This window comes from Scylla paramamosain, chromosome 29, assembly GCF_035594125.1.
Source record: "Scylla paramamosain isolate STU-SP2022 chromosome 29, ASM3559412v1, whole genome shotgun sequence".
Taxonomy (NCBI): Eukaryota; Metazoa; Arthropoda; class Malacostraca; order Decapoda; family Portunidae; genus Scylla; species Scylla paramamosain.
Window position 1 is genome coordinate 15,106,880 of NC_087179.1, and position 24,000 is coordinate 15,130,879.

Here is a 24,000-nt window from a genome sequence, read left to right on the forward strand (position 1 = left end):
TTATCCTGTATCCCTATTTGTATTCCTGACTGTCTTGGAGATACACCCAACATTCTTGATCTTTTCCTAACCTCTGATTACCCTATCCTCTCCATTGGGCTGGTCTGATCACAGTCTCATATCTATATCTTGTCCTATCTCTCCAATCCCTCCTCAGGGTCCCCCAAAACAGAGGTGCTTTTGCTATTTTGCCTATGCTAGTTGAGGGGACCTAGGGAGGTATTTTGCTGATTTTCCTTGGAATGACTACTGCTTCCATGTCAGAGACCCATCTCTGTGTGCTGAATGCATAACAGAGGTGATAGTCTCTGGCATGGAGGCGTACATTCCTCACTTTTCCTCAACCTAAACCTTCCAAACCTTGGTTTAACACAGACTGTTCTTATGCTATATGTGATACAGAGATGGCCCACAAAAGATACTTGAGCCTTCATCCACCTGAATCTCATGCACTTTGTATTTCTGCCCAGAACCATGCCAAATCTGTTCTCCAACTAGCCAAAAACTCTTTCATTAATAGAAAATGTCAAAATCTTTCAAGATCTAACTCCACTCATGACTTGTCACTTAGCCAAAAACATCCCCATTAACTTTGCTTCTTCTTCTTTCCCTCCTTTATTTCAACCAGATGGCACCACTGCTATCACATCTATCTCTAAAGCTGAACTCTTCACTCAAACCTTTGCTTGTTCCTCCCTCTCCTCCACTTCTGACTACTTCATGCTACCTATTAAAATTTTTCACAATGATGTTTTCCATACCCTCACTGGCCTAAACCCTCAGAAGGCTTATAGACCTGATGGGGTCCCTCCTTTTGTTCTTCGAAACTGTGCCTCCGTGCTTGCACCTTGCCTAGTCAAGCTCTTTCAACTGTCTGTCTGTCAACATCTACCTTTCCTTCTTCCTGGAAGTTTACCTACATTCAGCCTTTTCCTAAAGAGAGTGACCGTTCTTATCCTTCAAACTACCATCCTATTGCTTTAATTTCCTGCCTATCTAGATTTTTTTTAGTCTATCCTCAACAGGAAGTTTCTTGAACATCTATCACTTCACAACCTTCTATCTGATCGCCAGTATGGGTTCCATCAAGGCTGCTCTACTGGTGATCTTCTGGCTTTCCTTAGACAGCCTTGGTCATCCTCTTTTAGAGATTTTGGTGAAACTTTTGTTGTTGCCTTAGATATATCAAAAGCTTCATCACTGATAGAGTCTGTCACAAAGCTTTGTTTTCCAAACTATCCTTCTATCTTTCTGCAACTTTATCTCATTTCCTTTCTGATCATTCCATTGCTCCTGTGGTAGACAGTCACTGTTCTTCTAAATCTTTTAAGAGTGGTGTTCCTCTGGGTTCTGTCTTGTCACCCACTCTCTTCCTCTTCATCAATGATCTTGTAAACCAAACTTCTTGTCCAATTCACCCCTATGCCGATGATACCACCCTGCACTTTTCCATGTCTATTTCTAGACATTCAACCCTTCAGGAAGTAAACAGTTCACGAAGGGAAGCCACAGAACACTTGACTCCTGATTTCTCTAAAATTTCTGATTGGGGCAGAGCAAATTTAGTATTGTGCAATGCCTCAAACTTAATTCTTGCATCTATCAACTTGACACAACCTTCCAGACAACTATCCCCTCTTCTTCACTGAACATCCTCAGTCTGTCCTTTACTTATAATCTAAACCGGAAACTTCACATCTTATCTTTAGCTAAAATAGCTTCTATGAGGTTATGCATTCTGAGATGTTTCCACCAGTTTTTCTCACCCCCCCCAGCTGCTAACTCTGTACAAGGACCTTATCCATCCATGTATGGAGTATGCTTCACGTCTGGGGGGTTTCACTCATACTGTTCTTTTAGAAAGGGTGGAATCAAAAACTTTTCATCTCATCAACTCCTCTCCTCTAACTTACTGTCTTCAGCCTTTTCTCATTGCTGCAATGTTGCATCTCTAGCTATCTTCTGCCATTATTTTCATGCTAACTTCACTTCTGATCTTGCTAACTGCATGCCTCCCCTCCTCCCATGGCCTTCCTGCAGAAGACTTCTTTCTCTCACCCCTATTCTGTCCACCTTTTAACCAGTATTCTCAATCATTCATCCTTTTCTCTGGTAAATCCTGGAACTCCCTGCCTGCTTCTGTATTTCCACCTTCCTATGACTTGAACCCCTTCAAGAGGAAGGTTTCAAGACACTTACCCTTCGACTTTTTACTAATGCTTTGAACCCTATTTGGGGACCGGCATCTCAGTGGGCCTTTTTTTTTTTTTTTTTTTTTTTTTTTTTTTTCTTTCTTTTTTTTTTCTTTTGCTGGTGCCTCTCCTATAAAATAAAATAAATAAAAACTATCCTAGGTGTACTGTTAGGATTACCAGCTACCCCTCTGCATCCCATCATCCCCAGCTCAGTGTAGCAGAGAAGGGACAAGCACCACATCTTATCACACTGCATATCCTGCTTCCTCTGTCTTGCATGCCTTGCCAATGCACCAGCCATGACTCGTGGTGTATCTTTACTGAAGAGCTGTGTTATGTAGTCAGTCATGTCTCTCCTTCGATTTTCAGTCATGTGGATGATGTTTGAAGGTCTACATGCCATATTGCTGGTCTGTGATACTGCCTATTAACCTGTGTTTGTTTTCCTCTCTTCCCCTCTCTCAGTGTATCCCATAGATTTTAGTTGTCTTTTCCTTATTTGTTGAAGTAGTTCTCTGTTTCTGTTTGCTTGTTTCAATACTTGCTGATTTGTTTTCCTTGCTTGCTGTATTTTCCTTGTTGTCCAAAAGTGTGTTGTGTTTTGATTGCCAACTGCCCCTCTCCACCACTCCACTCCACTACCCCAGGCTCAATGTACCAGGGAACACACACACACACACACACACACTTGCTGAGTATATAAGAAGATTTGGCGATGGAAATAATTGCATGTCACTCCTAAATAAACAAAACTAATAGATGCAGAGGTTTTTGTCTTAAAAATGTTACAGCTTGAAAGAAAATTATTTTTAAGTGATTTTGTTACAAGCTAAGCAGGCCTCTCTCTCTCTCTCTCTCTCTCTCTCTCTCTCTCTCTCTCTCTCTCTCTCTCTCTCTCTCTCTCTCTCTCTCTCTCTCTCTCTCTCTCTCTCTCTCTCTCTCTCTCTCTCTCTCTCTCTCTCTCTCTCTCTCTCTCTCTCTCTCTCTCTCTCTCTCTCTCTCTCTCTCTCTCTCTCTCTCTCTCTCTAATCATCCATTCAAACATATATCTTAAGGAATGGAAGTTGTGAATTTATAAAGTACATTTCAGACCATCCCTAACCTGCATGACTTGGTAGTCTGTTGTGACTTGGTATGTACTCATCCTCATCATTACTGTGTTGAGTACTGACTCGCCATCATACAGTGGAGATCACCTGTCAAACTACTGACACTTCTGTCTCACCTTCCACCTCTCCACAGAAATGTGTGACCTGTACACGATGCAGCAGCTGTGGCAGTCCCAACGTGACTCGCTGGCAGAAGATAACACAGAAGAGCAAGACCTTAGAAGTGACTCTGTCCGAGGAGTCCCTCACCACCTACCTGGCCCTGTGCCTGCGCTGTGCTACTCTCAGGGAACGAGGCAACTTCTGTCCCCTCTGCAACGGCTGCTACGAGGATGATGACTACGAGGCCAAGGTGAGGAGTGCTGGTCATATTGTGTCTTTAACGTGCACTCCTCTCTCTCTCTCTCTCTCTCTCTCTCTCTCTCTCCTCTCTCTCTCTCTCTCTCTCTCTCTCTCTCTCTCTCTCTCTCTCTCTCTCTCTCTCTCTCTCTCTCTCTCTCTCTCTCTCTCTCTCTCTCTCTCTCTCTCTCTCTCTCTCTCTCTCTCTCTCTCTCTCTCTCTCTCTCTCTCTCTCTCTCTCTCTCTCTCTCTCTCTCTCTCTCTCTCTCTCTCTCTCTCTCTCTCTCTCTCTCTCTCTCTCTCTCTCTCTCTCTCTCTCTCTCTCTCTCTCTCTCTCTCTCTCTCTCTCTCTCTCTCTCTCTATGAGATAGATGTTTTAAAGATGTGTGTGTGTGTGTGTGTGTGTGTGTGTGTGTGTGTGTGTGTGTGTGTGTGTGTGTGTGTGTGTGTGTGTGTGTGTGTGTGTGTGTGTGTGTGTGTGTGTGTGTGTTTAGCTCACATACAAGTTGTGTGCCGGCAGATGATGGAGTGTGGACGGTGCAGGGAGTGGGTGCACGCTCACTGTGAGGGCCTCAACAATGAGCGCTATCAGATCCTCAGCTTCCTGCCCGACACAGTGGAGTATGTCTGCCGCAGCTGCATGGTGGACAGCACCTCCAGCTGGTTGGATGCTGTTAGCAGTGAGTTGCTGGCTGGGTGTGAAGCTGTCTTGCAAGCTCTCCTCAACAGCAAGTGTGCCAGACATCTGCAAAAGAGAGACACCTCTACTAAACTGTCTTCCTCAGGACTCCTCACTCCATTACCTTTTCCCGGCACCCCAACCCTGGAGAAGACTGAGGAGCTGCCCTTGGAGAGGATGGAGGAAGAACAGAGTCCTGTTGAAACAACAGCAGCAGCAGCAGCATCAGCAACAGGCAGTAAAGTCTCAGCAGAATCTCCTGGGCCAGCCTTGTCCTCAGGGTATCAGCAGGCAGCCCTTCCCTTCCCTGAGTGCAGCTCTGCCACAGAGGGTGATGTGGCACTGCGAACACCTCCTGGAGAGAGTGTGTGTGAGCCAGCTGAGGCCAGCCAAGTGGGAGAATTTGGCATGGAAGTTGACTCAAGCCAAGTGCCAAGTAAACCTGTCACAGAGTCTGCATCAGGAGGTAGCACACTTTTAGGAACTTCTTTGAGCTCTGCAAAGGGCATATCTCAGGGTGAAGCAGTCAGCCCAAAGCCTGCTGCTGAGCAGGCCTTAGCTCCATTGTACAGTCAGACAGAACCCATGGCAGCTAACAGTAATACAGAAAGAAGTGGTTGTGTTGATGCCTCAGAGAAAACTGATCTCAAAGAAAAAACCGTCAAAGAGAAAACTGAAGAAGAGGTGCAGTTGTTCCCTCGCCGACAGACTCGCTCGTGCACCGCTGGCTCAGCCCCTGCTGCTATTAATCCACCTGCTGCTGGAGTCTCCACAGACCCCATCAAACTGAAGGAGTGCTCTGTGAGGCTGGAAGACATCTGCAAGTCTAAGTCGCCTGCCTCATCTCCTGTCAAGAATAAACCAATTGATCAAGATACAACACCAAAAACAGAAATTCCAGTGAGTGTGGAAATGAGTGAGCTGCCTCAGGAGCCTGTGCTTGAAAAGCCTGCACTCCCAGAGGCTGCAGAAAAGGACTCTAAAGGTGTCTCTAAGGAAATAGAAAGTGTAAGACACATAGAGGAGGAGCAGCCTGAGGTCTTAACACGAGAGGCCCTGCAGAGCCTCCTGCCCCTCAGTGACACTGGAGTGTCCTGCACGCAGGTGGACGGCCCAAACGACGAGACCACAGCCACCTCTCGGGTGATGAGGAACCTGTTCATGGGGGACCGAAACCAGATGATGCTGGAGACCACCGGGCTGCTGGATGCCAAGACAGATGCTGCTGAAGGGAAGAGCCTGGCCCAGGTGGAGGCACAGATCATTAGTCCCAAAGATAAGATAACAAAAGACATAGATGATGACTGTGTAAGCAGTGAAGAGAGTTCATCTTGTGACACAGACACAGAGATAGAGAGCATTCAGGATGACCCTGAGGAGCCAAGGGATCTGTACTCAGTAAAGGACAAACTGAAGGAGAAGAAGTATGAGTCGGTGCTGCAGTTCCATGTGGACATGGTGAGGATCATAGAGAACGGACGGCACCTCAACCGCAGCCAGATCCGCAACGTTCAGGCCACCTATGCCAAGCACATGAAGGAGTGCTTCCCATGGTTTGATGTCAAGTCTGCCAATGTGTTCGACCTGGTGGATAAGCAGCGGCCATTTCCAGTGCCCCACCAGGACCACAGCTATATCGCCCGCACCCTGGTGTCTGGCTCACGCCACTTCACCTTGCGAGATGCCCCCATCTTCAGGAAGCGCTCCACCAGCCCCTCCAAGTGGCTGCACCACGGCCCTCCTGACCGCCGCAAGTGTGTGCTGTGCGGCCGGGAGGGCGATGACGACCCCAACTCGTCAGGTCGCCTGCTGTACCTTGGCCAGGACGAGTGGCTGCACGTCAACTGTGGCCTGTGGTCCTCAGAGGTGTATGAGGAGGTGGATGGGGGCTTACAGAATGTGTACCTGGCAGTGAACCGTGGCCGCCTCATCAAGTGCTCAGCCTGCCTGGAGCGTGGCGCCACAGTGGGCTGCTGCCACAAGTCATGCCAGGCCACCTACCACTTCATGTGTGCTCGCCGTGCCTGCTGCCAGTTCATGGAGGACAAAAGGATATTCTGCCCACAGCACGAGAGCATCACGAATGGGGTGGAGAAGTCCGACGACTTCAAAGTGAGTCGCTGTGTGTATGTCGACATGGACTGCGAAAAGAAGAAGTGGAAGCAGGTGGCCGGCAACCGGGTCAGCATCACCCTGGGCGCCCTCACCATCAAAAACCTCGGCAGGATCGTGCCAGAGTCGGACAGCTCTGAGGCACTCATCCCGGTGGACTTTGTGTGCAGCCGCCTGTACTGGAGCACCGTGGACCCCACCCGCCAGGTGACCTACACCTGCCGCACCCGCCGGGTGATCCCCACACTGGAGGACGCCTCGCTTCTGGGGGATGCCGCCTTCCACAAGACCATCGACCACTCCCTGGGGGAGGACACAGTGCACTGGGAGATGGCTGCCGTCAAGAAGTGGTTCAAGCAGCTGGAGGAACGCAAGGTGGAGAAGAAGTCCCGGGAGACCAACATCATCCCGCCACACCTGTGTCCCCTGTACCGCAGCATCAGGGAGAAGGAGGAGGAGGAGCGGGGTGCCCGGCAGGAGGTGCGGTGCAGGACGCCACCTGCTGTGGTGGAGATGGATGTGCGGCAATGCATTGACGACATCATCGACAAGGTGAGTCGCTCAGTGGAGGAGGAGAGCTTGCTCTTGGAGACAGACTTGCCTGCCATCACAACCTATGACGACAATGAACTGATATCAATGGTGCTTAATGACCTGGATGGGTGTGACCCCATCACCCTAGAATCAACCCCCTCAACCTCAGGCAGACCAAGCCCACTAGATATTGACTTCCTGAGCCACTGCGATCATATGATGGACTCAGGGAAAGTGACTCACTCAGGAACCATGACTCAGGAGGCTCAGGAACCAGACTGTGACCCACAAGTGATAATGGATACAAACGCTCCCCTCGCCGCGGCCCACCAGGCCTTCCAGGGGGACCCCGCCGAGGCTGACGTGAAGGAGCCCATCCTTCAGACACTGCCTCCCCCCCCAGCCCAGGACCTCACCTCCCTTCCCTCCACCTCAGTCCCTCTGCCCCCAACCGGCCACGTCATGATGAACCAGGACCAAGTCAACACTGGCAGCAACACCAACACTTCAGCAGACACCTGCAACTCATGCAATAAGGAGAATAAGAATGACACAGGCAGCAATGGCAGCAGCAGCAGCAGCAGCAGTAGTAGTAATAGTGGCAATAACAGTAGTAACAGCAGCAGCAGCAGCAGCAGCAGCAGCAGCAGTAGTAGTAGCAGCAGCAGCAGTAGCAGCAGCAGCAGCAGCAGCAGCAGCAGCAGCAGCAGCAGCAGCAGCAGTGGAAGCAGCAGTAGTAGTGAGGCTTCCTGTGTCATTAACCCTGCCCTGCCTGGCAGTAGCCCAGAGCGGTGTTCAGATGGCACGGCGAGTACCACCAGCAGCCCGGAGAGTGTGTCCCGGGCAGGCTCAGACCACAACACCAGTACTGACACTGGCCATGGCAGCACCGACAGCAACAGTGGCAGTGAGACATCCTCCCAGGGCTTCAGCACTAAGAGCCCAGGCACCTCGGCCTCAGGGAAGCCCTCCTCCTCTCTCAAGCAGATATGCCGGGTGCTGCCCATGCCCTCCACCAACAGCCGGCGGTCGTCATCCACCAGCGACCACAGTGACTCTGTCCCGCATGGCGCACCACCCCCGCCAGCCACCCAGCAGTCCCCACGACACTCTGACGAGAATGAGGGAACCAACATTGGCGGGAAGGGCAACGAACGCAAAAAGATCTGCATGAAGAGGAACTACCGCACAGTGATCAAGAAGTACCCCCTGCGCAGCGGCATGCGGAAGAGCAAGCCATACGAGACCGTCCAGATAGAGATAAACGAGACCATTGAGATCCCAGGGGGCGAAGGGCCTGGCATGGTGCACAAGAGTCTCAAGAGGAAGTGGAGTGGCATCCTGGACTCTGAGGAGGAGGATGAGGAGGACGGCTGCCAAAAGGATGCCGGGGGAAGGTCTCAGGGCCAGGACGAGAACACTAGCCCTGGGAGTGACGGCGAAAACTCCAAGGAGAATGCAGTCTCCAAGAAGGTCCTCAAGTTCTCAGACGACAACAACGACATCACAGTGAGCATTGTCAACAACAACAACAACCTGTGCGAGTTCTCTAAGTCCCGCAGCCACCGGTACCGCCACAAGACTGTGCTACAGCTGGATGGGGCGGCAGACGGCTCCTCCTCCAGCGCAGAAATGAGTGAGAGTCAAGATGAAGGGACGGGCGAGGAGAGGACAGTTCGCTCCCACGGCCAGGACGACCCTCAGACGCCACCCCTGCACTCATCCCTGGCCATGCGCATCAAGGAACAGAGTCTGGCACGCAGCTCACCGGGGGAGGAGGGCCCCTACAAGTGTTCCAAGTGCAAGAGGCTTTACAGGTGAGTCTTACACCCTCTAAGTGGTGTTGTTATTATCTTTATTATTTGTATTTTTATTCTCTCTCTCTCTCTCTCTCTCTCTCTCTCTCTCTCTCTCTCTCTCTCTCTCTCTCTCTCTCTCTCTCTCTCTCTCTCTCTCTCTCTCTCTCTCTCTCTCTCTCTCTCTCTCTCTCTCTCTCTCTCTTATGGAATTATCACCTACTTAAACATTTTGTAGTGCAGGAATCATATGATGGCTGACTGCACTAGACACCACTCTCTAAGGGTGCCATGGCTTTGGTCTGTACGTGTGAATTGTCCTTGAAACTGGTAAAAGGTTTATGCACCTGTAGATGCCTGCACTCTTCATGGAGGGAATCATTCCATTCAGGAAAAGCAGAGCAAAAATTACCAAATTTTAACTTACTTTTCCTCAGAGTGTAAGAAAACATGGCAAAAAGACACTATAGCTGTTCTTGTCCTCAACGCTCATCTCTGTTTCATTGACCTTTGAGTCTGTGTGAATGACATCCTTCACCCCAGGACACAGGGCCACTGTGACATTGGGTCTCCACAGTTTAGCTTCCCCAGGTTTCCCCAGGTTTTATTGACCAGCCCAAGGGAAGGATGAACAGATTTGAGCAGAGGCCTGCAGACCTGTAGTTGTCATTGGTTACACTACTCACTGCACCATGGAAGTATCTCATAACAAAGGCTTTCATTTTAATCCTTGTAGCTTAATTGTCAAATATTAGAGGTATACTGATAGAGCTGGTAAATGGAGAAGCTTGAGTAGGCAGCTCATCACAGTGGTCATGCTTCCCTCCCCAGGACCAAGGAGAGCTGTGAGAAGCACATTGAGACCTGCACATTTGAGGTGGACAGCTCCAGTACATCAGATGAAGATGAGGAGTATGAGGACAATCTCCACTCAGATGAGGACAACAAAGATGAAGATGACAACCAGGGCCTCAGAGAACCCTTATCCCCCAAGGTGGAGGCCTCAACCTCCCAATACCCCCCAACCCCTAGTGTGTCGAGTGTAGGGGAATACCTCTCCTCTCCCCCTGAACTTTCTTCTGGCCAGCATTCCATGGAAGGGCAGGAGATATCCCTGATTGGTAATCTGGTCTCCAACATTGAGCAGGGCCTCTCCAGCACTCCCCTGCAGCATATGGATGGCTCTAAGGCTCCTGAGTTCCTGGGGACATCCAGCACAGACAGTGAGGAGCCAGCAGTGAAGAAGCAGAGGCTGGACCCTGCCCTGCCACGCCAGCCTGGCGTGCATCGGCAGGTCAGGACAGCCATCAAGAAGTCCCCCGGCAGTGGAGAGGACGTGGAACTGTTGGGTGTGGTACGCGGTGCCCCACCTCCTGGCACAGACGTCTTTGTGCCCCCACCCGTCTCCCCTGTCAAGTTCAGCCCCATTGTCAAGAAGAGTGCCAGTCCCCGCCGCTACACCAACATCCGACTGATGCGGGGCAACCGGGGCTACCAGTACCGCCGGGCACCCCCCCACATGCCCACTCAGGACCAGTACCATGGGGCTGCCTCCAGTCTGCCTCTGCCGCCCACTGCTGCAGCCCCCATCCAGGTGACCATGCACCCTATGGCCAACACTTCAGGCCAGATCCTGACCCAGGGCACTCCTCCCTTCCAGCAGTTTGGCAACCAGTCCACTCAGTACACACCTGCCGCCCAGCTCGCCTCCACTGTCACCCACCTCAGCCCTGCCCTGCAAGTGGGACCTCAGGTCACCCAGGTAGCCCCACAGGTGTCTCCACAGGTCAGCCCACTGCTCACCATGGTGTCCACACCCTCGGTGGCTGTGCCACAGGGCTACACGCTGCAGTATGTAGGCAGCTTCAGGGATGGAGAGATGGCCTCAGGGGGCAGCAGCCTGGTGACATACCCGGCCGCCCCAGTGGTGGTGCCTCAGCCACAGCTGGTGATGACACCTCAGCAGAGCTCTGTGGTGATGCCACAGATGGTCAACACCAACATCACATATTCCTTCACCTCACCAGACACGCTGCTTATCAACCAGCCAGCCGTGGTGCCGGGCATGCAGCCGGTGCAATACTTGACACAGCAGCAGCATCAGCAGCAGTCCAGTCAGCCTCAGCAGCACCAGCAACAGCCCCACCAACAGCAGCAGCAGACACAGCTGCTGCACCACTCAGAGCACCAGCAAGTTACACCTGTCATGCAGTACAGCCAGACAGCCATGTCACCACAACACACACAGATGTCTGTGTCTCACATGCATAACACTCAGCAGGTGCATGCCCCTTGCATCCAGCTGTCTGACTTGCAGGCCAGCCCAGTGTGCCTCCCCCACCAGCACCACCACCAGCACCACCACCACCACCACCACCACCAGCAGCAACAGCAACAACAGCAGCAGCAGCAGCAACAGCAGCAGCAACAACAGCAGCAGCAGCAGCAGCAGCAGCAGCAACAGCAGCAGCAGCATTCCCAGCCAGCCATTGTGTCTCGAGAGTTGTCCTTTACTGGCACCAAGCAGGTTCCTGCTCACCAGAGTGTGCTGAGTTCCCCGGGCACTGCCGATCTGCCACTCAGTCTGTCTGCAGCCTCCACCATCGGCACCTACTCCGTCCCCACCCCCCGGCCCCGCCCCCAGGCCTCTGTAGCGCCCCAGGTCATCAGGCCACAGCCCGTGCAGACCACAGCCTCTCAGGACAGCAATCTCATGGACACCCAGGCACACTCCCGCCTGCCATTCGCAGACCGGCCGCTGGTGGGAGGCGTGAGGACCGTGGCCACTGTGGCCCCAGCCATCATCACCACCTCTGTGGTATCAATCTCCACCTGTAGCATGGCCACCAAACTGACCTCTGTGGAGACCACCCCCAAGATAGCCACCGTGAGGCCCAGGCCCACCTACAGTTACCGGGATGCCATGAGGGAGAAGCAGCTGGAGAGGCAGAAGCAGAGACAGGAAATCATTCAAATAAACCAGGTGCAAGCGTCTGCAGGACACCCGGAGTTCCTCAAGGAGCAGGAGGGATCCCAGACAGTTGCATCCGACTCCGAGAGTGACTCCGAAAACGAGAACACATGCCCAGAGACGGAGAAGGACGAACGCCTGGAGACACAGTCATACAAGCTGGTGCTGCGAAAGGACAACACGCTGAGCTCTGGCTTCAACGTGCTACCCATATCAGGCCCCGCCACACCCCTCCCCGCCCCAGAGGTCAAGGAGCTGCGGATAAAGGCCAAGGTGTCCGTCGGTCCCAAGAGGAAGACCAAGAACCGTGACCGTGAGAAGGACCTCATCATTGTGAACAAGGACATCACCAACGACCTGTACGTCAATGAGCAGCTGCCCAACCTATCCCTCCAGCAGCCAGTCCACACACCCTCAGATGACCCGGCCCTGTTTGACAAGCCCAAGACATGCAGCACGGAGCCCTACATTGTGTTTGAGCTCACCTCTGACGACGGCTTCCGGGTGGAGTCCCGCCACATCTCAGAGGTGTGGCAGAAAGTGTTTGATGCTGTGGCAGCCGCCCGGGCCAGCATGAGAGTGGACTCCAAGATGCCAACCAACATGCAGCATCCTGGCCCAGGTGGGGCCATGTCTGGCCTCCACATGCTGGGCCTCACCCACAATGCAGTCCAGTACCTCCTGGAACAGCTCCCTGGGGCCAAGGACTGCCACAAGTACTCCTTCCAGGTGAGTGCTTCTCCAGTCTTACTTGCAGACAGTGATGGTGTTTTTGTGCCATTCAAGGATGGTAGCAACAAGTGTGTATTGATTTCTCTTGTTCCCTGCCATCACAGTTCCACCGGCGGCCGCAGGAGGAAGGTGCCGTGGAAGAGAACCCAAGTGGGTGTGCCCGCACGGAGGCCTTCAAGACTCGTTCTCCTTATGACATCTTCAGCTGGCTGGCCTCCAAGCACCGCAGGATGCCAGAACGCTCCCTTGTCCAACAAGAGGAGATCCAGCTCTCCACCAGGTAATGGCTTCACACAGCAACTACTCACGGCCTTGAGAAATAAGTGTCACCACTAATTGTTGCACAGAGTGTGTGGTGCAGCCTCCAAACTCACATGTGTTGTGCATTTCAGACGTGCCACCAGCCTGGAGTTGCCCATGGCCATGAGGTACCGCCACCTGCGAGAGACAGCCCGGGAGGCGGTGGGAGTGTTCCGCTCCAACATCCACGGCCGAGGTCTGTTCTGCAAGCGTGACATTGATGCTGGGGAGATGGTCATCGAGTATGCCGGCCAGGTGGGTGCTCCTTGCTGTGTGCAACATGTTTTCTATCATTTTATTTAGTGACCTCATTTTTCCCTAACAGCTTATGAGTCTCTACCACTTTTTGATGGCTGTGTGAAGGTTTTTTGTTTACATTCAGTGTTTATACATCTGAAGGCATTTTCACACATACTGCCTCACACCTTGCAGTGCTTGTGTGACACTTCCTTCTGGCCTCAGTTGTCAGTGAACATTATAGTAAGCATGAGCCACATTGTTTTGTCCCACAGGTGATCCGCTCCAGCATGTGTGACATGAGAGAGAAGGATTATGAGTCCAAGGGCATCGGCTGCTACATGTTTCGTATTGACGATGACATGGTGATTGACGCCACCATGCACGGCAACGCAGCCAGGTTCATCAACCACTCCTGTGATGTGAGTGTTCACTTCAGCCTCACCACACTTTTAGGAACAGGAATTCTACATGTTTCTTATTTACTCAGCCTGTGGTTAATGTAAAGTTTTTAACTAATTTCCAAACCATGATGAAGTGTCTCAGAGAGGAAAATATTGTATCCTCTCTACAGCTTTCATCCCACAGACTTTTTTTTTCTTCAATTTAAAGATTAACACACAAAACACAACAGTAGCCTGTGCATCACTGGTCCCTGTCTAAAAATGAGCACACAAAACACAACAGTAGCCTTTTCATCACCGGTCTCTGATGGTTGTGTGGTTTTGCAGCCGAACTGTTACTCCCGTGTGGTGGACATCCTTGGCAAGAAGCACATCATCATCTTTGCCCTGAGGAGGATCCTGCGGGGAGAGGAGCTCACCTATGACTACAAGTTCCCCATTGAGGAGGACAAGATCCCCTGCACATGTGGAACTCGGAGATGCCGCAAGTACCTCAACTGAAGCCCTCCAGGAACACCAAGGCATTTCCTTCCTACACAGTGGCTGAAGAAAACCCAGCCAAGAGCACCAACGGATTCACCAAGTTCCCCCCACCCTCGCTGGTTCGCCTTAGGTGGCCAGGTAACAACTTACAACTGTATGGGCTGAAGTAGGTCATTTGGAACACTGATTAGAGCCCCTTCCCTCCCCTTCCCCTCCCTTCCTAATTGTTATGGTTGCCAAACAGACCAGGCAGCTTCCTCTGATCTCACTATGATCATCTGTCCACGTGAAGTGAGAGGCAGGCAGGTAACATGAGCCAGCCTCTCCCCCTCACTCCCTCTGCTGGGATGAGTTGTAGTCCCCTTCACTCTTGCCCCCCCCTCCCCCCCCAAAAAAAAGACCCACAACTGAAGTAACTTTATAGTATACTCTGTGTGCTGATGTGATTTGTTCCTCATGTAAAACTGCTTAGGCTAAGTTTGTCTACTGAAGCCCTCCCGGAGGTGCCCCCCAGAGTCCTCGAAGTTCCTCAGTGCATCCCAGGTGAAGGTTCCTCAGACTCTTCAGTGTGCCGTGGTCGGCTGGAGTCGGCACCAACCAAAACACACGCATTAAGGTTTCCAGTTGCACTTGTTACAATGATCATACAACTTTTTGATGTAATCTACTGTTGCCGTTGTTTTATCGTTTGAGTTACTTGACTTTCAGCAAAGCGTGGTGTCTCAAAGCGAGCACTGCGCCGGGTAGGAGCGTGAGCGGTTTCTGTTGTGTTTTAATGATTTTTTTTAATTCTTGGAAAATAGCTGACATACCTCATATGATCCCTATGTATAGTGAAGTAGAAATCTCAGTGTACTGGGAGTGTGTGTTTTGTGTCTGATACAAACTGACGACGATGATGTCTGTTGGTTCAGATAGAGTTCTCAGTTCCTTCTTGAGTGAGGCTGTTACCAGTGATGAGAGAGATGAGAGGTGAGAGAAAGACATGAGAGATGAGAGAATAAAGTGAGATAGATGTGAGAAAGACATGAGTGAAAGATATGAGATGACAAATAAAAAATGTGAAAGGTGAAAGACATGAAATGAAAGATGAGAGAGAGAGAGAGAGAGAGAGAGAGAGAGAGAAAGAGAGAGGCATGAGATGAGAAATAAAAGATGAAAGAGAGAGAGAGAGAGAGAGAGAGAGAGAGAGAGAGAGAGAGAGAGAGAGAGAGAGAGAGAGAGAGAGGCATGAGATGAGAAATGAAAGATGAAAGAGAGAGAGAGAGAGTGCTCCTCCTCGGCCACACTGTAAGCTGCACCTGTGCCTGGGTGAGGAGGAGGAAGCCTTTGCTGAGGGAGGAATTGAAAGGTGTGGTATAGTACAGGTAACTAAAGGGAAACCAGAGACCTCGGAGTGCATTTGGCATAATCATGCACCAATTCCTATAATTTAAGTAGATGTTTAATTAGATCACATTTTGCATTATACTTTTGTGATTCTTAGCAACCATGTGATGAAGTACAGTGATTCTGAGCCATGATAGGTTTATTGTAGTGAATTAATTGACTGGGGCTTATTTCAAGAGTCCCTTTGGCGCTAAACAAACTTTTCAGGAAAAGAAAAGTCACAAAAAACATTGACGCATTTCATACATATTAGATTCTAACTTGCCTCAAAAACACAACAAAAGATTAGGTTACAATACAGTATGGCTTTTTAAACCACACAGTTGTCAGCTGGCACACCACCACTGAGCTTGTCACATACTCTGTAATATAAAGCAGCAGCAGTACATTCACTAGATTCATCACACAAGTACCAAAATCTTCTACTAGCTCCTTGGGCTTCACTTTGCATCACAAAACCAATCAGCACGAGGCGAGCGGCAAGGCTTGTGATGGGTGCGAGTAGCAGTCCGCCACACACCACAACACAACTACTTAATGGATCCAGTGGTGTGTGAGAGTGTGATAGAGTGAGTGCATGAGAGAGAGAGAGAGAGAGAGAGAGATAGCGGGGCACCGAAACACAGTGCCATCAAAGTTGTAGCTCGTCCAAGCATGGCAATGAGTGCCAAGGTAGATCGATCTACTGAATGTACCGGTTGTTCTCTGTATTGTTGACAGTTGTTTGCTCTAGTGTGATCCTTGTCAGGACTCTTAATTACCTTGCAGTTTGAGGATTCCTAATGTAGGATACAGGATTGTGTATATAGCTACAGTATGTGTGCACAATCAAGGATTATCAAAAGTATTATGGTTACTACTGTAGGAACACCTTTAGTTCCATACAGGGAATTTGTATTCATGGTCTCTTAGGGCAACGGAGTCCCAGGGAAGAACTCTGAATCCGGTGGAAAGAATTCTTACAAGCAAGTTTTTATCCATTGTAAACTGCCAGCATCTTGAGGGGAAACTGAACCTTGAGGAAAAGAAGAGCATTGTTGACGTACACAAAAATGATCAAATGGTGCTAATAGGTGGTTGACTTCATTTTGTTCTCTGTTGAGGTATTTAAAAGAAATTCCATTAGAACAGAAGAATTATTGGGGACGGAACCCATAGTGAGAGGTCAAGTGGGGCGTAACTAATGGCAGTGGTGCAGCGGCCGGCCGCACAAACTGGTCAGTATTTGTGTGCGAGTCAGAACCTCCCGGGGCTGGCGGGGCTGCGGTGCGTGTGGTCTGACCTGCCAGGACTTTATTGTGATTTTTTTTTTCTTTTCTTTTTTCTTTTTTCATCTGGAGGTGAGAGCGAGCCGGCCGGCGCTGTGCTGCACATGGTGTTGACGTGCCCCGTGTGTCTGCTGGACACTAAACAGCTTCAAGTGAGCAATAAAATTAATAAAAGTACCATCTGTGTGCCTAAATTTTGTGATAGATGAAAGGTCTTTTTGAAAGATCACATTTTTTTCAGGGCTCAAGTAAAATAGTTAATGGGGATGTTATAGAGTTAAAAGATTTCTAAATATTTTGCTGTCAGTTTATTAGTTTGATAGACCACAGCAGTGCTGTGGTATTCATTTTGATAGAAATTTCATACCACTCATTTCACACAACCAATGATAAACCATAGAACCCACCACAACCAATTACTGTAACCTTGACCACCAAGATGCAACATGGCAGTCTCGCACCAAAACAGGATTCATCTCTGTAAATGTTATATGTACATATGTATTTTGGCTTCACCTTTTCCAAATGTGAATGGAATGCTTTTGAAAGTGTTTTTAATGTAAAGAGAATAGAGTTTTTATTTCATAGAGGAGTTTTATATGACGTGTGCTAAATTTTTTGGAACCACCAACAGTAATTTGTGCCATCAAAAGTGAGTACAAAGTTAGCATTTAGCTGTTCTTGTGACGGGTACGAATAAAACGATATTCCTGATTTGTACTCAAGAGTACTAAAACTCAAGTTGCAGTACCTAACTTGAGATTGTCCTAGTTCAAATGAGGTTTTATATCGTAGAGCCAGTCTTGTGGATGATTTATGAGTATTACGTGAGCTCTGGCTAGGGCAGACTCAAGACAAGGCCTGGAATTTGGATATAAGGCACTAGTCACCCACATGGAGTTTAGTGGCTGCTTTCCGTGGCCATGTGACGGGCGGAGGTGGAGGGTGTGAAGTGCGGCTGTTTCCCGGTGAGGTGAAATGTTTCCAAAAATGTACGTGATTATTGGCTGTCCAATTTTGCTCAAGGTGTTGTGAATGAAGTCTTGACCCGTTGAGTGATGATGACAATGACACTTCTGACTTTGGTAAACCCAGACAATCTTACAAAGCAAAATATAAACTGCATGCAGGAAGGTGTCAACTACTCAGTTACTCTTTTTGCGGCCAGTGCCGTCTCTCAGAATAGTACTTTACGCTTGTACAAATCAGTTCTATCAAGGTAGGAAGCCATGCTAGTTAAAAAGGGTTAATGCTACATATATATTATTTCTTTCAATTGTGGATTAACCTTTTTTTATTTGTTTATGATTGTAAGATTTTGATTCTACAGTGTTTAAAACTGTACTATGCTTGGTTTTATCAACAGTTGATTAATAAGTTGGGCACACTTCAGCATCTATTCTCACGTCTTTAGATTTTCATAGTTCTGTTTGGCAGATCAACAATAGCTGCTGTTTTTGGCGTCACCGTTCCAATGAAGCTCGTCAGGTGGAAGTTCAGTCTTTACTCAAGTTCTTAAAATGCTTCATTCACACACCATTTAAATGTAGAGTTTTGTTTCCCTCTTTTCTTTGTTAGTGGCTGTCGTCTTGTTGGGTCACCTCACTGGGAACGAGTCTCGTCTCACCGCCACAGAAAGCAGGCCAGTTTGTTTGACTCTTGTCCGATCCATTGTTTGGTTTTCAGAGCAATCAAGGCACAACACCAATGGCTTTTCCATGCTCTTGTCCCTCCCTCAAAAGAATAGGTTAATGAGTCAATACATAAATAACAATCAACATAATCATATGACATGCTTAACGATTTCCAAATTTGTCACTCATTTTGCGTTTGGTCTTAATCTTCCAGAGTGACATGGAATTGTCATTGGTGCAAAATTCAATGACCGACAAATTAAAACCTGAGTGTTGTTGTCAGTGTTAATTACCCCAACAGTTCAATGAAGCACATGTGGTTGTTACAGCAAATGATGGGCATCATTCCAGTGTTCTGTAAGTGTTGCTTTCACTTAGGCAATAAGTTATACCCTTTTCATTCCTTACCAAAGAGTTTTTTTTCTTCTTTTTATCATGTTCATAAATTACCAGGCACTTAGATTTTACATATGTAGTTTTATTATCTGAGTTGTTACCCCTGTACACTTTATTTCCCCGCTAATACTAATGCACGTTTGTACCACATTTGCACCACAGCTGTTCCACAAGTGTAGCCTATACCACATCTGTACAATATTTGTAACACATGCTATCACAGCTCCTAGTTGGAACCCCTCACAGTCTCAGTTGGTGGGGGGTGTGGCGGCGGCGGGCGGCCTCTGCTCCTAGGGCCGGCCACTCCCTCCGTGCCCCCCACGCAGTTAGCTTCGGGCAGAGCAAGTGTTACTGGGTCACTAAATAAAATTTTCTTACTGCACTTGTTGCATTGTGTTCTCCTTGAGTAGCTGTAGTGCTGCTGCCTCTTGGGTGATCTGTGTGGTAGTGTAGTAACCAAAAGTTACTAGTGATTGTTCAGTCCTCACATCTAAGGTGCCGTGCTTTAAAGTTCCTGTTCACGGTTTAATTCAAGGAGGCAGTCTGTAGCTCCTTTGGTTGAGTCACTAATGGGTGTGTCTGGAATATTGTAGTGTCCTGTATGGGTGAGTATTCACCACCAACACAAGACATTTATTGTATTTATGATGTCATTCTTTTCAACCTGCAAGCTGAATGTCACCACTAGATGATGATGATGCTGCATTATGATACCACTGATGCAGATTGTTTGAATTTTTTATGATGGAAATATCAGTTATGTGAATAATGTTGTTTACAGAGACAAAGATAGGTTCATAGATTTTTATCTATTTTATTTGTTGCTCTTGGGGATTTGATGGAGCTGTGCAGACTGTGGTTCCACAGCCTCTCGTGCCCCAAAGGTGCTGGCAGGAGCTAAGTTATCTGGTTAGATTCTGGTGAGCTGCCCAGTCTTCTGGAGGAAGACCCTGGTGTGCTTGAGTGTCCTGAAAGCCAAGCCAGGACCTTGGGAACTACCAAGGTCTGTTAGCGGATGTGGAGTGATGCCATTGAGTGGAGAGAATTGTGGTGGGTGTGGTGGTGAGGACAGTGTAGCAGCAGATGTTCTGGAATGTCTGGCTGTATAGGGCACCAGAGCAGTGAAGGGTACCTGTTTAACTCCAGCCAGTGCATGTGGGCATTGAGGCTGCTGTGTCCTATCCTCAGTCTGATGATTGCAGTATCCAGGATATGGCTAGGGAAGTGGGGTCCACCAGTGGAGTCATGATGCTGTCTGATGGGTCTTTCCTAGTGTAAGCTACAGTCTTTACCTAGTCTTTACGTTAGTAGGTCAGTCTGGTATGTGGCAAGGTCTATGGGAGAAGGGTGGGAGTGCGCCTCGTTTACCTCTCTGTCGGTCACGGTGTTCCCCACAATGCTGATGCGGGAAGGGACCAACTGAAGGTATTGTGGGCAAACTTGAGGTTCTGCGTAAGTATAGAGGCAGTGGTTGACAACCTCCAGGCAGTGGCAATGGACTGTAACAGAATGTAGATGGCTGCTCCAATTGATGTAGAGGGTGGGAGGCAGGAGCCAGTTCTTGGCCCTCTGCTCGTTTTAATACCACATATCAGATATAAATAAATATGTATTACACTCATCAGAGATCTCCTTTGCGGACGACACAAGGATATTGAGGGCAGTGTCAGCTGACGACGATGCTAACAAGCTGATCTCCAACCCCCTTACAGCTGTCTGGGGAGAATGATAAAATTATGATATTTAACAACAGTAAATTCAGACACGTCCTACAATATGGCCAGAACAGCTGAATGTTATACATACAGTGCACAAGATGGCTGCAGCATTTCGAATGAAGAAAACGTAAAGGATCTTAAGGATTTTAAGCTGTGCCGGTACACTCGCAATCCACAGTTCTTACCCCAGCCAGAACGAAGAAGTGGATGGTCTTTCTAGACGGAGGCCCACGCTGGCTCGCGGGTCAACACACGCATGCTTGAACACAACAAACAGAGCAAATAGGGTATTAGGATTCATTTATAGGAGTGTTAAAAGTAGAAGGCCCGAAGTAATATTAAAGTTATATTTGGCGCTGGTCAGACCTCATCTAGACTACACTGTGCAGTTCTGCTCCCCACATTATGAGGAAGATAAAGGTCTATTTGAATCAGTACAAAAGAAAATGACTAAAAGGATACGGGGGGTGAGAAGTATTCCTTACGAGGCGAGATTGAAGTTAAATTTACATTCTTTAGAGAGACGTAGGTTAAGAGGGGACCTGATAGAAGTCTCTAAGTGGTATAAGGGTTATAACAAGGGGGATGTAAGCAAAATTCTTAGGATCAACAACCAGGGTAGAACAAGAAATAACGGGTTCAAGCTTGAAAAATTTATGTTTAGGAAGGAGATAGGAAAAAATTGGTTCTCAAATAGAGTGATAGATGAGTGGAACGGACTCAGTAATCATGCTGTTAGTGCTAGGACATTAGAGAGCTTTAAGAGAAGATTAAACAGGTTTATGGATGGGGATAATAGATGGAAATAGGTAGGTACTGCCACGTGTAAGCCTGGTCGCTTCTTGCAGCTTCCCTTATTTCTTATGTTCTTATGTTTTTAACATACTCCTGAACCATTTGTCGGTTTCGCTGTGGACTGAATCATGTCGTAATACTTGTTATATTCAGAAGTATAACGACATGATTTAGTCCACAGCGAAACCGACAAATGGTTCAGGAGTGTGTCGGAGCATACGTGTGTTGCCCCGTGATGGCCAGCGTAGCCCCCCGTCTAGAAAGACCCCACTTCTGAACCTCTGCCTTATCCTGGGTGGGTTAAGGACTGTGGATTGAGAGTGGACCTTTATAGACGACATATTAAATGTGGCCAAGAAAACCATGATCTCAAGCAGGCTGGATTCCCCGCATCTTCTAGTCAAGGGAGACATGACTTATGTTGACACTAATTACTCATCGTGCCACTGTTCGAATATTGCTGTCAGATGTGCAGCCCATGGAAATGGGAGAAAACAAAAATTGGAAGAAATCCAACGCTCATTTACCAACAAAATTGTGCTGTCCGACACCTCAATTATTGAGAAAGATTGCAATAACTAAATATTTTCTCACTAGAGCGTCGCAGAGAGCGATACAAGATCCTGTGTATTTCACGAAAAAAATGATGGAACACACAATAAATAACTTTAACATCAATTTATATGACCTAAAACGCCTAGAACATCTCTTCGGCACAAACAGGATACACCCTAGCGCCACAACAAGAGTTAGAACATTCAGGAGAACGCTTTCACCTGTACAATGCTCTACCGAGACATCCACGAGACTTTGACAATCGTAATGTAGAGAGGTTCAAAATGGATCTGGATGAATTTCTCTGGATATTACCTGTTCAACAGAAGCTGCCGCACTACTACAGCCAAGCCGAAGGTAAAAGCATCATCGACCAATTGGCTCAGAGGAGGGCAGACGGGCGGTGCATCAGCGTAACCACGTGCAGTAGCTACATGGCCGCTGCCTGAACTACTGCCCACAAGATCCACAGGTGCGTTTGTGTGTGTGTGTGTGTGTGTTGCTGTCTTTCATTGGCCAGTCCTTCAGGCTATAATTAGTTAGCTGTATACAGTGTTAAATGTAGTTTGAGCGTCTTAGCAAAGTACATTTTGTAACTAATAACACCATTTCATACACGGAGTGGTTTCCTCACGGGAAGTGAAAAGAGGTTGTTTGATAGTTCCGCACATTATCTCGTAGTTGTTCTCACTCTCTGCCGCTCAGCAGATATAAAAACTCAACAGTTTCGTGAGTCATAACTTTCCCTTCCTGACACATGTTGTGACTTATCAACCTAAATTATCTCTATAATGTTTCGCAGAATTACGGACTTTATTTTACGTTCAGTTGAAGTGAGGCTGACTAGCTGGTAGCGACACTCACGTTTTATAGCCTTAAAAAAAATAAAAAATAAGTAAATAAAAAAATAAAAACATTTGCCTGCTTCCACCGGCAGTCCGGCACCACACGGTAAGCATCGTGTGGAAATAATGACCCCAAACTGTTCCTCAGATGTTTCCAAAATGTATGCACACTGCTTGGACACAAGCACACTGTCTGCACACTGTCTGCACACAATTTGTAAATAATTCTCATAGATGGATGAGTGGATAGATGGATTCATGGAGTGGATGGGCAGATGGATGGATGGATGGATGAGTGGATAGATGGATATATGGATGAATGGATGAATGAGTCGATAGATGAGTGAATAGATGGATGGATGGATGGATAAATGGTTGGATGGATGGATGTTTCTCAGTTGTTTCCAAACTGTTTGCAATTTTTTTTTTTCAAATGTTTTCAGAATGTTGTTTCCAAACTGTTTCTCAAATGTTTGCAGACAGATTACAGACAGATTGCTAACATTGTTTACAGACAGTGTTTCCTGGTGTGGACAGGTCTTAGAGGCTAATGGCTCCTTGAAAGACAGCAATTCACCAATTACATCTTTGTATTCCTTTAGTGCTTTTGGCTGTATGGGTCATTTAGGTTATAATTTTTATTTACTTATTTTCTGTTTTAGTATATCTATTGTTATGTGAATGACAAACTATGTTTACATTAATAGGACGTATAGCTTAACATGATAGTGTTCTGTTGCTTTATTAATTTTGCCATTTTTATTGTTACGTATTATTATTATTATTATTAGTAGTAGTAGTAGTAGTAGTAGTAGTAGTAGTAGTAGTTGTTGTTGTTGTTGTTGTAGAAGTAATAATTTTAGTGCTTTATTTATTTATTTATTTATTTATTTTTCTAATGCTCCGTAGTTTGTCATTCCTCGTGTTTCTCGATATAGGTATGAGTGTCTTTCCCTGTTTTCTATTAACGTGGCTTGTTTCTCCTACAATTTAATATTTACTTCGTCATTTGCTGTGTATGCTAGTATGTCCTCTCTCTCTCTCTCTCTCTCTCTCTCTCTCTCTCTCTCTCTCTCTCTCTCTCTCTCTCTCTCTCTCTCTCTCTCATCTTGTTAGTTCCATAATTATTTTCTAATTTGCAAGTCTTGTGTTTTGTAATATACATTTGTTATTTTTTGCAAGTAAGTTCATATGTTTTGTTGTTAACGTGAGTGTTGCTTTGCTTTATAGCTTAAATTTTGTTTGTTCTTTCACACACACACACACACACACACTTTACCGGCATGCGATAGACGAAAGAAAAAAATACGAGAGAGAGAGAGAGAGAGAGAGAGAGAGAGAGAGAGAGAGAGAGAGTGTGTGTGTGTGTTAACCGGCGTAATTACAGTGCAGCCATAGTTGTTTACGTCAGTTTGTGTCAGTTTCATCATCGGAAGTTTCTTACTCACTTCTTGAGTTATCCCTGTTGAACGGAAACTCTCATAATAAGTCGGCTTAGGTGAAGGAACC

General features: G+C 47.7%; 1 protein-coding gene and 1 long non-coding RNA gene across 4 annotated transcripts in view; one reads left to right on the forward strand and one right to left on the reverse strand.

The window, feature by feature from the left end:
* Positions 1 to 18,960, forward strand: part of LOC135115390 (uncharacterized) — a 35,317-nt gene extending 16,357 nt beyond the window's left edge. For all 3 annotated transcript variants that reach the window (XM_064032121.1, XM_064032123.1, XM_064032124.1), the window contains 7 exons: positions 3,438 to 3,656; positions 4,164 to 8,785; positions 9,596 to 12,464; positions 12,572 to 12,747; positions 12,860 to 13,022; positions 13,280 to 13,426; positions 13,736 to 18,960. In XM_064032121.1, the coding sequence (XP_063888191.1) occupies positions 3,438 to 3,656; positions 4,164 to 8,785; positions 9,596 to 12,464; positions 12,572 to 12,747; positions 12,860 to 13,022; positions 13,280 to 13,426; positions 13,736 to 13,909 (8,370 nt within the window). In that variant the 3' untranslated portion in view covers positions 13,910 to 18,960. The remainder of the gene's footprint in view (positions 1 to 3,437; positions 3,657 to 4,163; positions 8,786 to 9,595; positions 12,465 to 12,571; positions 12,748 to 12,859; positions 13,023 to 13,279; positions 13,427 to 13,735) is intronic.
* Positions 18,565 to 22,094, reverse strand: LOC135115394 (uncharacterized). Its single transcript, XR_010275982.1, has 2 exons — positions 21,962 to 22,094; positions 18,565 to 20,555 (listed from the first exon to the last, which is right to left on the reverse strand). It is a non-coding gene; the product is annotated as an uncharacterized LOC135115394 (long non-coding RNA).
* Positions 22,095 to 24,000: the final 1,906 nt, after the last annotated feature.